The 14,946-nt window shown below is 42.0% G+C and overlaps 1 protein-coding gene across 1 annotated transcript in view; it reads right to left on the reverse strand.

Moving 5' to 3' along the window:
* SCFD2 (sec1 family domain containing 2) overlaps positions 1-14,946 on the reverse strand; it is a 146,382-nt gene that overhangs the window by 13,704 nt on the left and 117,732 nt on the right. Inside the window, exons 6-7 of the mRNA XM_083458209.1 lie at positions 10,768-10,913; positions 6,267-6,401 (exon numbers count right to left, since the gene is read on the reverse strand). Of these exons, the coding sequence (XP_083314335.1) occupies positions 6,267-6,401; positions 10,768-10,913 (281 nt within the window). The remainder of the gene's footprint in view (positions 1-6,266; positions 6,402-10,767; positions 10,914-14,946) is intronic.

The raw sequence follows: 14,946 nt of genomic DNA on the forward strand, positions 1-14,946 counted from the left end.
TGCTCCGGTGGGAAGGTAAACGGCGTTTCCGTGCGCTGCTCTGGTTCGCCAGAAGTGGCTTAGTCATTCTGGCCACATGACACGGAAGCTGTACGCCTGCTCCCTCGGCCAATAAAGCGAGATGAGCGCCACAACCCCAGAGTTGGTCACAACTGGATCTAACGGTCAGGGGTCCCTTTACTTTTATGTGCCATTAAGAAAGTCTTGCTAGAGCAGACCAAATACTACCAGTCCAAAATCCTATTTCTGGCATTGGCCCTACAGATACCACTGGGAACTAATTTCCATCCTCTGTTATTTGTCAACAGCATTGGTTACTCAGAATTTTCTGCCTCTAAACACAGAGGTTCCATTCAGCACTTGTGGCTACGAGCTGCCAAGAAACCAGGGATGGAGAACCTCTAGCTTTCTTGACTCCCAACTCCCATCGGCCCCAACTAAACAGGGGCTGAGCAATCTTTCAAGGGCCACATACCAGCGGCAAGCATGGCCAGAGGCAAAGGTGGGTGTAGCAATAAATATAAATTTTGCCGTTGTACAGCAGGCTAGTTTCTACACAAACTCACGCAACTCTCTCTTCTCCTCCATCCAGGCAAGCAGGAGGCATTATTAGAGTTCAAGGACACGGTCCAGTTAGAGAAAAACAGTCAGAGAGGGTACAGGGTACAGCTGGTGAAGGATATGGCTTGGGGAGAGAGTCCCAAGAGCCAGGCAGAGAGCCTGCAAGAGTTGTATTTGGTCCCTGGGCCTGAGGATCCCCATGCCAATGCTAAACTGTGGTAAATCTAAAATGGAAGCTTCTGATATTCTCCTTATGCCAGTGCTGGAGATAAGAGGAGAGTTGCACATGAGCTCAGAAGGAGGCTAGGCTCATTGTCATAATACCAAACCACAGTCCAAACACAGCAGATTGACATGCATATTAATGGCACACCAGCCCTTTCTCATATTAAATATGGCAATCCTCATAAGAGTTCTTTCCTACAGTTCTATGATTTTGAGGAGCCATTAAGTAATCAATAGTAAATAACTCTTGTTTCCAAGACAGCCCACAAAAAAGCTTTCCCCTGTTGTTTTCTCACGTGCTAACAGAAAACCCTGCGACAACGAAGATATTACAGCATATCATGTACTAAGGCTCCCCTCAACCAAGCAAGTTTGTCAGGTTCAACCGAAAAGTGACATTTCTTGCCCAGGTTTTGATATACAGCAGCAACTGCTGAGTGATTCTAGCTATGTTTTAGTTTCTCCTTTATCTTTCCACCAAAGATGGCTGGCATAGATAGCAATTGTGGCTGCAGGAAAGACTTTCCCTCTCCTTTCCCCCTGGAGAAGCCCCTGTGAGGTGGCACATTTAGATCCCTAATTTCGGAAGAAGCAAAGAACAAGAAGCAAAGAGGCATTGACACACCCTCTTTGATTCTACAAGACTGCAAAAACTTGTCTACACTAGCAGTTGCATGCCTATATTGTCAGAGCCGTGCTGAAGCAGATTTAACAAACCGCTTGTGCCGACTACGTCTGGGAATCGTTTATGAAGTGAACCTCTGGTGGCAGACGTTCAAAATGGCAGAGGTAAGAAAGGAAAGAGGGAGTCCAAGATATTATGCTGCCTAAGGACAGGATTCCGCCCCACCCATTCCACACACAGAAGCCAACCAGACTTGCAGCTGATTCCTGCTTTAATGCCGGCAATAGGACAGCCACGTCTGAGGGCAGCAGGCCAGCTAAAAGGCCACATGGCATGTACAGCTGATCAGAATACCAGGAGGAAAGGCCAGAGAAGCTGTCAGTCATTGCTGTCCCTCAACTCCCCCCCCCCCAGCACCTATCATCTCAGGTAGCTGTTTCACTCTGCCTACTGGTGTCAGGCCTCAGGGAATGAGTTTCCCAACCCCCTTGGCAGTAGATAAGCAGGACAAAGGAAAAGAAGTCTTCCTACCAGTTAGACACTTTACTGATCACAGTGAGAGAACAAAGAATCCATTGCCTAGGAATGACGGTGCTCCCAATTAAGGGCTCCACCCACTTCCTCCCTAGTCACCCACGTCACCACTGTGTCTTGTACCCTGAGCTCGTGACCACTGTGCTTTCTGTGCTGCCACCTTATCAGCTCTTCTTGACCTTGGCTGAGCGGATGAATGCTTTCCAGAGGCAGTGAATCTGTTAACCCTCTCTCTCCCAGTTCTTCTCCTCCTAGCTGTTCCCCATCCCGTATTTCCCAGCTTCTGCCTTCTGAACTATGTCCCACTGTTTGGGACCACTGCTCCAAATCTATACTGTCTTCCTGTGCTCCTGGGAAGATTCAGGATCCGGATCAGGAGCAGGGGGAGGGGGAGGCTCCCACCATTCCTCCTCAGCACGGTCCCTGACAACTTGTAGGACTGGTTTATAAGTTACCAAATCCAGGGAAAGATACATCAAATACATTCATTGTACTGGGTCTCCCTTACACAGCTTAAAGACAACTGTGATTAGGAACAAGAAGTTCCAGCAAAAGAAGAGTGGCAGGTGAAGACGATAGACTTTGCGGGATTGGTGAAGCTGACCGGGAAAATCCGAAACCAGCATGATCAAGCATTCCAAAAAGACTGGAGCAAATTTAACCAATATTTGAAGGACCATTGTAAGCAATTAACAACACTGTCAGGACAGCGAGAAGACTTGTAATGTTAACCGTACTTACCTTTCCATATTTATCTAAAATTGAGACGTATCAAATGAGTGAAATGTAAATTGGAAAACGTATAAATGCTATGATATGGAGGTTAACTCTGAAAACCATGAGGTGGGAGGGAGGGGAGTCAATAAGCTCTTAAGAGCCAAAGACGTAAAGTGAACAATGATGATGTGATTAAATATTATATAAAGGAAAATTAATAAAAAATACTAAAAAATAAAGACAACTGTGATTAAATGACATACAAATTGTTAAAATAATAATAATAAAGTAAATAAAAAGGTGCACAGAAGACAATTCCTTGGCCAGTGCATTCTGGATATGCAGGGGAGGCTCTGATTCTCTATTTTCAGAGAGATCCCAAAGCTGACCATTGGCTCAATTCAACCTATGGCAGCCTAGTGCTCTCCAGATATTTTGAATTATAACTCCCATCAGTCCCAGCCAGCACTTGGTTGGCAAAGACTGCCTTAATCTCTTTTTGTGGTGTCTTAGTTTGCCCGGCTCAAAGTCAGCTGGTTTGTCTGTGGAGCAAAGCAGAGGCGGATTTAGAGGAGCGCAACCGGTTCAGTCTTACTGGGCGCAGAGCCTCGGGGGCGCCGTAGCTGTGATTTAGAATGGAGAGTGAGAGGTGGAGGGGCATCAGATTTTGGCATCGCACAGGGCACCGCTGAAATTTGATACCCCAAGATCCAGCACCGAGCATAGTTATGAAGTATGAACAGTAACTGCGAAAAAAGTCTTAATCTATACTTAGGGCTCACCAGGACAAGAAAGGCAGGGACCTGTGTTACAGAATCCATTTTTAGATAAGTCTTGGGGAGCCAGGGAACAGGGGGGGGGGGCACTTCCACCTAGAAAACTAGATGAGCAAGAAAATATGTAGCAGAGCAATTTCGTGGGGTTTCTATTAGTGGTCAAGAGCATGATTTGTGGGCAATCTCTCAGGGATGCTTTCTAGGTAATATTTCCTGCCCCAAGACAGGTTTGTTGGTGTCCCCTTTAAAAATATAGATTTCTTTCAGCTTAGGTAACGTCTATGGCTTTGGGTCTGTATTGCAGGATTTCCTAATTGCATTTGTGTGGTTTTGGTTTGCAGTGTTGATACTGTACTTGCCTTTCTTCATTGATTCCTTCCCCCTCTCTCCTACCTTTTATTGCTAGTCCCTCTCTCCCTGCCTCCCAGCCTGTAGCTGCCAAAGTGAATACTGGGCTGTCCCTTGAGAGACATTTGAGGAGCTGCTTGCCTGCCTGTCACCTTCCTGAACAGATCTTGTTAATGACTCCCACAAGCTGTGCAACTTCATTAATCATTTTGGGGTGTGTGTGCGTGATTAAGTGAGGAGGGAGAGAGGATTCATACCCAGCGGAAAAGAAGGCCATTACATCGTACTTGTAACAGGGGAAGTGGGCACGGACAGTGCAGTTGAAGGCCTGGAAGGATCCCAGGACAAAATTGGCACAAATGTTCTTATCTCATAACTGGTGGTGAAAAAGCTAATTTCCTCACAAAGGTCAGTCAACATTCTGTAGCCAATCGGCACACGCAGACTACGTTGGGCTGCTTTGTATTCCCCAAGTTTGTCCACTTAGGGGCTTTCTCCATGTAACAGGTGGCGAGTATACAGTGGTACCTCAGGTTACAGACACTCCAGGTTACAGACGCTTCAGGTTACAGACTCCGCTAACCCAAAAATAGTACCTTTGTTAAGAACTTTGCTTCAGAATGAGAACAGAAATTGTGCTCTGGCAGTGTGGCGGCAGTGGGAGGCCCCATTAGCTAAAGTGGTACCTCAGGTTAAGAACAATTTCAGGTTAAGAACGAATTAAGTTCTTAACCCGAGGTACCACTGTATCCTGGCTCAAAGGGGGATGCTTCTTTGATACCTCAGGAAGATGCTGATTGCAAGGTGATGAAAAAGAAATGATTCATAATTTGCTGAAACATGAAGATTTGTTCCTGGCATGTATAATTCATAAGCACTTCATAATTCTTCTTCTTCTTTCTTTCAAAGGAAAGCTATTTTGAGAAATGCCATTTTAACACAGTCACTGTTGTTTCCAATTTACTGCATAACTCACTGCTTCCAATGCTTGTTCTTAAGAGCTTTAACCTTTTTTTAAAATAATAATAATAATAATAATAATTGAGTACTGCCTCATATATTCATCTGGAGAGATGTTTAAAAATATACTGCAGAAACTAAGGTTCCCCCCGCCCTATCAGTCCTCAATGATTCTGCCCCCATCTCTTTCTTTCTTCCTGACTGAAGTTAAGCTCTAGGGCCTGTGAAGCAGGCAAATCCTTTGATTGCAACAGTATTCTCTTTAGACCTAGTTAATTTCAGCACCGGCAGACAAATGAGTGAATGGACAAATTGTTTTTGGAAGCATCGCATGATGTTGAAGGCTGCAGCTATTAATTATGGACTGATAATAAATGGTTTGCATTTGCATTTGATGTGGAAACCAGCAGTTTCACTGCAAAATCAGTGAATGCAAAATCTGTTTATGTGGAATTGTAGGAATGAGTTCATCACTTATGGAGAAAAATACACTAATTCTGGAAATCAGTTGTGAACTAAACCCAAGCCCATCCTAGCAGGTGAAAGAGAGTTGAAGAATTGAAATCACTATTAGCAGAGGCGGAGGGAATAGTCAGTACTTCTCTGTGGGCCTCAAGAAATCATCTTTGGATGCAGACTTCAAGAAACCATCTTTGGAGAGATTTCATCAGGCAAGGTCTTCTTCCATCTGCCTTGCCCCAACCTCCAGTCCCTGCTTCTCAATTTGTATTGTATTATTTTATTCTCTGTGGCTTACCAATGTTTCATTGATTGTAGTTTAGAAATTATTTATTGTAATTAAGAGTGGATGTCTGCTTAATTTTTATATGCTGATATTAGAATAGTATAGAATAGTATATTATTCTATGCTATTCGAATGATTGTTGAATGTTATTTTATTTGATGTAGTTGCTTATTTTTATGTTTTATTATCACATTTTTGTATTGCATTAGATTGTTATAAGGTGTACATTCATTGTTTATTCAGCTTGTAAACCGCCTTGGGTATTGTAAGATAGAAAGACGGTATACAAATTAAAAGTGATGATGATGATGATACAAAGTGTTCAAAGTAACCAACAAATATAAAATGGAACATAAAAACAACGGCAGAAAAACCACTAAAAACTCACATTATAAACAAAAACCAGCAGTGACAAACAATAAAGAGCCATCAGTACTTTTAGTAGCAACAGAATCAAACGTTTGCTTAAAAAGGAGTTTTCCATTCCCGATGGAAAACAATTAAAGAGAAAGAAAACCTAACCTTTTCGGGCAGGGAGTTCCAGAGCTACCACCTATATATCAAATATAAACTTTAAAACTACAAAATGCATGTTCCGTATTCTATTGCAAGTCAAATGCCAAAGCCAGGTGTAGCCAATGACTTGTGCATATTAGGCAGAAAACGATGAGATAACAATATCACAGATAAAATGAAGCAGCTTCCTCTTACCAAACACAGCTACACATTTAACTTTGTTAAGATGTACACGTGGGCAACTGCATAGCAACCTTACCTTCATAAACATACTAAACCCAGTTTTCAGAAGGTCTGTGAGCCCAGAAGACATGTGCTCAATATCAACAGAGTCAGGTCGATCCGGGTTATATATCTCTTCCACCACTTGCTTCAGCAATGGTTTATAAGAGGCCTGGAAAATATTAAACATTGAACGTAAGTGTATATATACAAGTGATTTCACAATGCACAACCCACTTGTGAAATTTACTGTGTTGGGATATGTTCATGGTCACTGTGGTAACTGCTAAAAAAAAAGGGAGGAAAATGGAGTGGAAGCTGCCTAAAACTTGCTCACTGGAGCAGATACTGTCTTGCTTGCATCAATATGTTGTCTGGAGACAGAGACAGGGCACACACACAGATATCTTTCATGCTGCTTTTGCGACACGAGACAAACCAATTCTGCTTTATTTCGCTACTAATGTTGGGGAAACATTTTCAGCCTCTGCCTAGTTGATGGCTCAAACTGGACTATCGAGCCTCTGCATTGATTCCCATTGGTTGGCGTCACAAAGATACAAGCACTCAGCTCCTTGGAAAATAAAAATTCAACAATGTGAACTTTAACAAAATTTGAAGATGAGGGGAGGAAAATGTACAGAATCCCAGGGAGTGCTTACCTCTGCCTGGTATATTTGCTTTTGCCAACAAAACAAAACACCTCGTCACAAGAAATAACATTGGTTCACTAGGTCCTAGCCTTGTGCAATTTTGAGCTGCTTTTTTGTACTGATATGATCGGGGATCGATCATGAATGGACTGAAGTCTCCCAACAGTAATGATTACCATTACCCTCTCTCAACACACACTGGCTGGGATGGGCAGCAGCGGTGTTCCGATGGCTAACTAATCATGCATTAAACACAAGCATGTAAAAAGGATGCATAGCTGAATTCTCTCACCTACTGCTGCTGGGCACACAGAGCTCCTAAATGCAAGAGTGGGTGCAGACTGTGTAGGACAGCGGTTCTCAACCTGTGGGTCCCCAGATGTTGTTGGACTACAACTCCCATCATCCCTGAGCTCTGGCCTTGCTAGGTATGGGTGATGGGAGTTGTAGTTCAACAACATCTGGGGACCCACAGGTTGAGAAAGGCTGGTGTAGGAGCTCTAAGCGCATATCACATGAGGGACCTTTCCCCACACTAGTCAGACATGCAGCCAGCCAGGTAATGGTCTCCACATCCAATGGTGGTGGTGGGGCTCTGCTCTCTCTCCGTCGATGTATTGGGGGTGTATATTTGAACATCCTTGCCATTTGCCCCTTCCAGGAGGAAGAATGCTCTCAGCACTAAGTGAAAGGATGCAGCATAGACATCATGGATAAACACAGTGACATCTGGATTGCCCTCTTATTTAGCACTGAAAGGGACAGTACAGTGGTACCTCGGGTTACAGACGCTTCAGGTTACATATGCTTCAGGTTACAGACTCCGCTAACCCAGAAATATTACCTTAGGTTAAGAACTTTGCTTCAGGATGAGAACAGAAATCGTGCACCGGCGGCGTGGCAGCAGCAGGAGGTCCCATTAGCTAAAGTGGTACCTCAGGTTAAGAACAGTTTCAGGTTAAGAACGGACCTCCAGAACGAATTAAGTACTCAACCCAAGGTACCACTGTCTCCAGCTAGAAGGGAAGCCTGAGAAGGTGCTGCCTTTTGTCTGAACAAAATTGCTCCCAGGCTTCCCACCTAGCTCTCCAGTTTCTTCTCCCCCATCATGAAATGAGAGATCCTATGTTCCAGAGGGTGAATTGCAGCAAAGGATAGGATATCTAGACTAATGAAGAGTCTGGGTTTATCTGGCTTTTTAAATGATTTTTAAATGTTACAGTCTTCTCTTGCTGTATATACTAAACACATTACTGAGGAGGAGTTTGGATTTGATATCCTGCTTTATCACTACCCGAAGGAGTCTCAAAGCGGCTAACATTCTCCTTTCCCTTCCTCCCCCACAACAAACACTCTGTGAGGTGAGTGGGGCTGAGAGACTTCAGAGAAGTGTGACTGGCCCAAGGTCACCCAGCAGCTGCATGTGGAGGAGCGGAGAAGCGAACCCAGTTCCCCAGATTACGAGACTACCGCTCTTAACCACTACACCACACTGGCTCCTACTGAGAGTGTATCAGTTCAGCATTTTGAAAATTGCTTTGGAAGGCTGTATTCGAAACATTGCAAGCACATCATTTGGAAAACCAGCATCAAAACTGAAGTTTTGATATAGAGCTGGTGAGGGACAGCATATTGTCTATTTGAACATGTATTTTGCTGGTTCTTCAGGTCCCTGGATCCAACTGTAATGCAAATAAAATAAAGTAGGCACTTTAAACCAGAGGAATGCTTTTAGTGAAAGCTTACTGTATACAGTTTATAAAGTTTTCTACATTTATACAATTACTGCAGATCTAAAGCAGTAACAACCAACTAATATAATTTCAGTAGCCAGTATTACAATCTACAAAACTGAATTAATGTGTTCCATTTATGGCAGCCAATGTTTCCTTACTGAGCTATTCCAAGAATGTCAATCTCTAGTTTTCTTAGAAAACACACGTAGGAGTCATGCTGCAGAAATGATAAACAGAAGTGCCACTTACCTTAGACAGAAAAAAAGAAAAACAAATGAGAAACTAACTACTTAAACTGAACAACCTGGGAAAGAAAAGATTTTCTAAAACATTATAGCCATTAAAGACACATTTTTGTGTCCAGCAGTTTGCAATGTCAAATACAGATCTTTTTCTTCCATGCAGCCACTAAGAAAATGTAGATGAGCCACTCAAAGCATCCTCCAACACACATTTACATTTTAACTGAGCCAAGAAAGATGCAGCAGACATTAGCTGTGTGTTATATGACTGGCTGGGACTCAAAAACATAAAAAACGGCTTGTTGAACACACACAATTATTCCCTTGGGAAAGAGAAACAAATTCATTCAAAATGATATGCTTAAAAGGGAAAGGATGTCAAAACAGGAAATATGTGATTTTTAATATATATTTTAAAAATCACTTAGGCTTTGATTCAAAGCACACTTATTCGTAATAAGTTCCACTGAAATAAGCAGAACGTCTCCGTATTTAGGTTGGATCCAGATTTGGTTAATTATACTTTAGTCATGGCTGATATAAGTCCCATTGAATTCAATGGGTCTATTCCAAGTAAGACTAATGAAATCTGGATTCAATCCATTGTAGTTACTGATTATCCATGGGGGGGGGGGCAGCTGGACCCACTCTGGCCAAGGACCTGGGGATGGGTGATGGCATGATAGCCAGTATGGTTTCACTCCCTCTATGATCTTGGCTGTGTGGAAGGTAAGGTATAACCATTAAACATCCCTGTCTATGCAACCGGATGAGGAAAAATGTTCTTTCTTATTGGGGCGGGGGCAGGAATCCTCTCTTGCACTCTTCGTACTTCTAGTTTAAAACTACAGCAGCTAAAAAGAATCAATCAGTGCTTAACAATGGTACATCAGGGACATGATGCTATCTGAAATTAAGGGCTGAGAAATAGGAACACGGTGACAAATTGTCTAGAAAACATCAACAAAGGTGCTACCAAAAAGCACAGAGCAAAAGCTTCAGTAACTGGTTGTTCCAAACTCTGATAACTTACATAATATATTGGGGGGGGGGTTAACTGTTTCATGCACAGAAAATGTACCAATAAAAAGATGCTATAGTTTGATTTCTATTCTTTTTAAGCTGGATACATTTAGTGGTTACTGCTAAATGGATGACTATTCTATAGAGTAGAGTAGAGTAGAGTAGAGTAGAGTAGAGTAGAGGACCCCTAGATGGTTAAGTCCAGTCAAAGGCAACTATGGGGTTGTAATGCTCATCTCACCGCAGTGGTACCTATTCATCTACTTGCACTGGTGTGCTTTCAAACTGCTGGGTTGGCAGGAGCTGAGACACAGCAATGGGAGCTCACCCTGTTACGGGGATTCAAACCACTGACCTTCTGATCGGCAAGCCTAGGGGCCCAGTGGTTTAAACCACAGTGCCACCCGTGTCCCTTTCTATTTTATAGAGCAGGTGGCCTTCATGGGTACATGTAAGCTCCCTGCAACTGGTGAGGCTAGCACAGAAACAACATTAGATGGATGGCAATGTTATAGCTGCTGTGGTTCAGTAGACATCCTTTCAATTAAGCAATGACTATTAAGAACATTGAAAGGGAAAGACAATTCTACAAACCCACTTGTAGATTAGTAGAATACATTCTGCATTAAACAACCACAAAATCAGTCACATTTTGCTACAGGTAGTTTTGCCAATGCTCCAAACCAGAGCTTCTTAAACTTGGGTCTCCAGCTGTTTTTGGGTTACAACTCCCATAACCCCTAGCCAGCAGAACCGGTGGTCAGGGATGATGGGATATGTAGTTCAAAAACAGCTGGAGACCCAAGTTTGGGAAACACTGCTATAAAGTAACATAGAGTAACACATGGATTTTTTATTTTTTAAAAAAAGACATAGCGACTTGCCTGTTGAATTTGGCTTCCTGGAACATGTACGGAATTAAACTGCTTCATGTAAGCCCGAGCTCTTGCAACATCTCTGAGAGTCATAAAGATCTCATTCACAGCAGCTGTGGCCTTTTGAAATGTCAGATCAAGTGAAGACTCACAACCTGGAACAACATGGAAAAAATATTTGCTAGGTGAGGCCATTTTTTTTAACCAACACAAATGAAAGTAGTGGGGGAAAGGAAGAGGAATGGGGGGGATGTTTCTCTAATTTAAGAGCAGGGATGGTCAACATATGCATTCTTGAAGGGGTTCTGCATTCTCTGGATGGTAGTTTAACAAATCCCCCCAGATTTAATAAGGCAAGCAACAGTTTGAACCTTGCATATGGCAACATTGGACAAGTCTTGTTAAGCTCTCAGCTATGATGCTGAAAATAGAAATATCAGTTTCTCTGCCTAGAAAGTTTTAAAAGAACCATCACCACTTTAGCATCCCAATGTTGCCACTTGGTTATGCTACCAAAAATAAAATAAGGTATCGAAAGAAGAGAGAAGAGTTTGGATTTGATATCCCACTTTATCGCTACACGAAGGAATCACAAAGCGGTTAACAATCTCCTTTCCCTTCCTCCCCCACAACAAACACTCTGTGAGGTGAGTGGGGCTGAGAGACTTCAGAGAAGTGTGACTGGCCCAAGGTCACCCAGCAGCTGCATGTGGAGGAGCGGGGAATCGAACTCGGTTCACCAGATTATGAGTCTACCGCTCTTAACCACTACACCACACTGGCTGTCATAAAGAAATAATGAATGAATGAATGAATGAATGAATGAATATACAGTATAACTTTCAACAAATGCCCATTTAAGTCTCTTTTGTTCCTGTTTGTCTACATATATAACACACAGGTTGGACACAAAGCATTCCAGAGGTTTTTCTTCTAATAATGTATTACAATGTATTTTGCATGCTTCCTTAAAACTGTTTGCAGAGGATGTCCATGGACAATGAGATGAAATCAATGATAGGCGATATCTATCTGACCTCCACTGATCTTGCTAACATTTCAGTACAAATATGAAACAGTTGTGAAATGCATGTTCATAAGGAAGCTTCATAAAGTGTTCCCCCTCTTTGTTTCTACGCTATGGTTACTCCGTCTAAAATTAAATTTTAATCTTTGCATAGCAACATAGCAGAGTGGTTTTGTATTCTCAGTGAATTGACTTGAAACGCATTTCACTTAAGAGACAGTTTTGGAAAAGGCAACACAGTTTCCAAGATTACAAATGGTTGTTACAACAACTCTGAGGTTATACTCTGCTAACAATAAACATGTTGCAGCAGGTTTATAGACTCAATTGCATCAAGGAGTAGGACTATTGGACCTAAACAAAACTGTTGCATCACTGTGTTTGGGGGCTGTTGGCAAATATTTCTAAAATATTAGAAATTGCATCTCTAATATTTTAAAACCACCACCATCAATTATACCTGCTACCCACTGTTCAACCACATGGCCCCAGGGTGGGTTACATCTTCAGATCATAATATAATACAATAAAACACCCCCACTCCCAAAATACCATGGTTGTTTGATAGTAATGACAACTGCAGTAATAATAATAAGCGTGGTTGATTTGTTCTAAACCGGGATGAAAAGGGTCCCAGTAACACTATGGCTGATACAATTGTCATGAATGTGCTTGCTGTTAAGAAGAAGAAGAGTTTGGATTTGATATCCCACCTTTCACTCCCCTTTAGGAGTCTCAAAGTGGCTAACATTCTCCTTTCCCTTCCTCCCCCACAACAAACACTCTGTGAGGTGAGTGGGGCTGAGAGACTTCAAAGAAGTGTGACTGGCCCAAGGTCACCCAGCAGCTGCATGTGGAGGAGTGGAGACGCGAACCCGGTTTCCCAGATTACGAGTCTACTGCTCTTAACCACTACACCACACTGGCTCTCGATATAGCTTTAAAAATGACTTACACTTTTTCTACAGATATGAAAGGTTAGGTTATTTAAGTTTATTGAACTCGTGTAACAAAAAACACTGAAGTGATTTACAAAGAAAATAAAATAATAATAATACGTACACATATTAAAAGCATAGTCAAAATAAGGTCTCACTGTTTAAGGATGGAACAGTATTTTGTACATTTTGTGCACCAAATAAACCAACTTCAGGTTAGAAGACTATTGTTTTTAATGTGCAGCTGACAATAATGCACAGTGTGTTCCTGCACAGTGTGTTCCTGGATTGAAAACACGCATGGACATACACGTAAATATAACTCAGATGTTGTAAAATCCAGTCCTGTTGGTTATGGACACCCTTCTTAACTTGGATCAAAAGAAAATGATAAGCAGCAGCAACTTAGAAGGAGACTGGTTTTGAAATTATTTATAGTCTGAAGCCTTCCCTACACATATTCTTATATGGTTAAAAAATGCAATTGAAGAAGGTTGCATAAAATCAAAGAGGTGACCACAGACGTAGCGGGAAGGTAAATGGCATTTCCGTGCGCTCTGGCTTATGTCACAGTGTTACGTTGCACCTGAAGCAGTTTAGTCATGCTGGCCACCTGACCTGGAAAGCTGTCTGAGGACAAACGCCGGCTCTCTTGGCCTGCAAAGCAAGATGAGCGCCTGTGACTGGACTTCATCGTTCAGGGGTCCTTTACCTTTACCTACCACAAACCTCATGCAGTTTAGTTCTAATCCAACTGTGCTGTTCATGAGTGCAACAATATTGGTAATCCTAATGTTGTAGCTTATGTTGACCTTTTCCTTAAATGGACTGAACAAATAGAGTTCCATGAAGTTAGTAATAGCTTTCAATATAATGCACAAAAATACTATTTTAATAAACTTCTTGCATTTCCATCCAGCTTAAAAAAATAAAAATCAAACCTCAGGAATAATTTCAAATTTAATTCTACTTCTGATATTGGATTTGAATTAATAGAAAGTGAGCCTTTAACAAGAAAGAAAGCCAAGGCAAAAGTTAATATTAGAAAATCTGACAATTTTCTTTTTTGACAGGATTAACATTTTCCTCAAACCACGGGTGGAAGCATGATTTGAAGTACACATTGCACTCAGAATGACATTCAATAGAACATCTTTAGCAGAGGGGTTTATTGAGATTTACGTAGCTTATGAATCATATAAATCATTCATCTGATAATAATTCAAACAGCTTTGCAAACCTCTCTGTCTTGATTTTTCAAAAAATTTAATCAGGGCTCCGTAGGTTTTCTGGGTTGAGGAGAGTAAATATAATACAATAGTCTATCTATCTGAAACTGAGCCAGCCTATTTCTCTAGCAAGGTAGTGCAAACTCAATTATGTTACTGGGTTATTTACAAAATTAATCATTTTGCTTTATGGCAGCGATTCCGAATCACAAAAAGAAAGATGGAAAAAGAGAGAAGCACATGGGCAAAAAAGGGAACACAAGATGACACAGATTTGCATAAAACTGACATAGGTTAATTTAAATGTACAAATGTGAATCTAAAATATTTACTATAATTTAAACCAGAAATATGGTATACTTAGCCAAGGCTTCCCACTTGGCCAATGAGACAATGTTCCTGAAGACACACCCACCTGCCTGACACCTGATATCACATGTGACACCAGGTGTGGGGCAGGTAGTTCCTTGGCTGAAGAAAGAAGCATAGAATTCCCCTGCTCATAAGTAGTGAATTTGATCCTGTTTGGTTTGGGCTTGTTGCCAGTGAGTCAGCTGATGCAAGGGGAGTTCAATCCTGCATGGCAGTATCTCTCTCCCCCCCCCCACTACATGGACCATCTTTGACAGGTGGGTGGGACAACCTACCTGTCAATCATCTGACAAGTGACAGGCAGGTGGTGGTCTCACCCACTTCTCGATGTGGGCTCGCCAGTGTGGAGAAGATTTGGGCCCTACTGAAAAGAACGATTCCCCCACTCCAACTTCAAAACAAATACAATTCTTCTTTCCACAGTGGGAAGACTTAACTAGGTGACGGCCTGCTCAGTCTGCTTTCCACATGTTAACTATTGATAGTTAACATCAAGGTTCTTGCTTCTTAATAGTTTTTTTTTTTTATCTTGGACTAGACCACCCCTGAAATAGGGCTTCTTCGACCAGAGGGCTCTCCTCTCCTCCCCCACCCCAGTCTGTGAACTGTGAATCTCTATTAA

This window comes from Podarcis tiliguerta (assembly GCF_965153285.1).
Source record: "Podarcis tiliguerta genome assembly, chromosome: 9".
In the NCBI taxonomy this organism is placed as follows: Eukaryota; Metazoa; Chordata; class Lepidosauria; order Squamata; family Lacertidae; genus Podarcis; species Podarcis tiliguerta.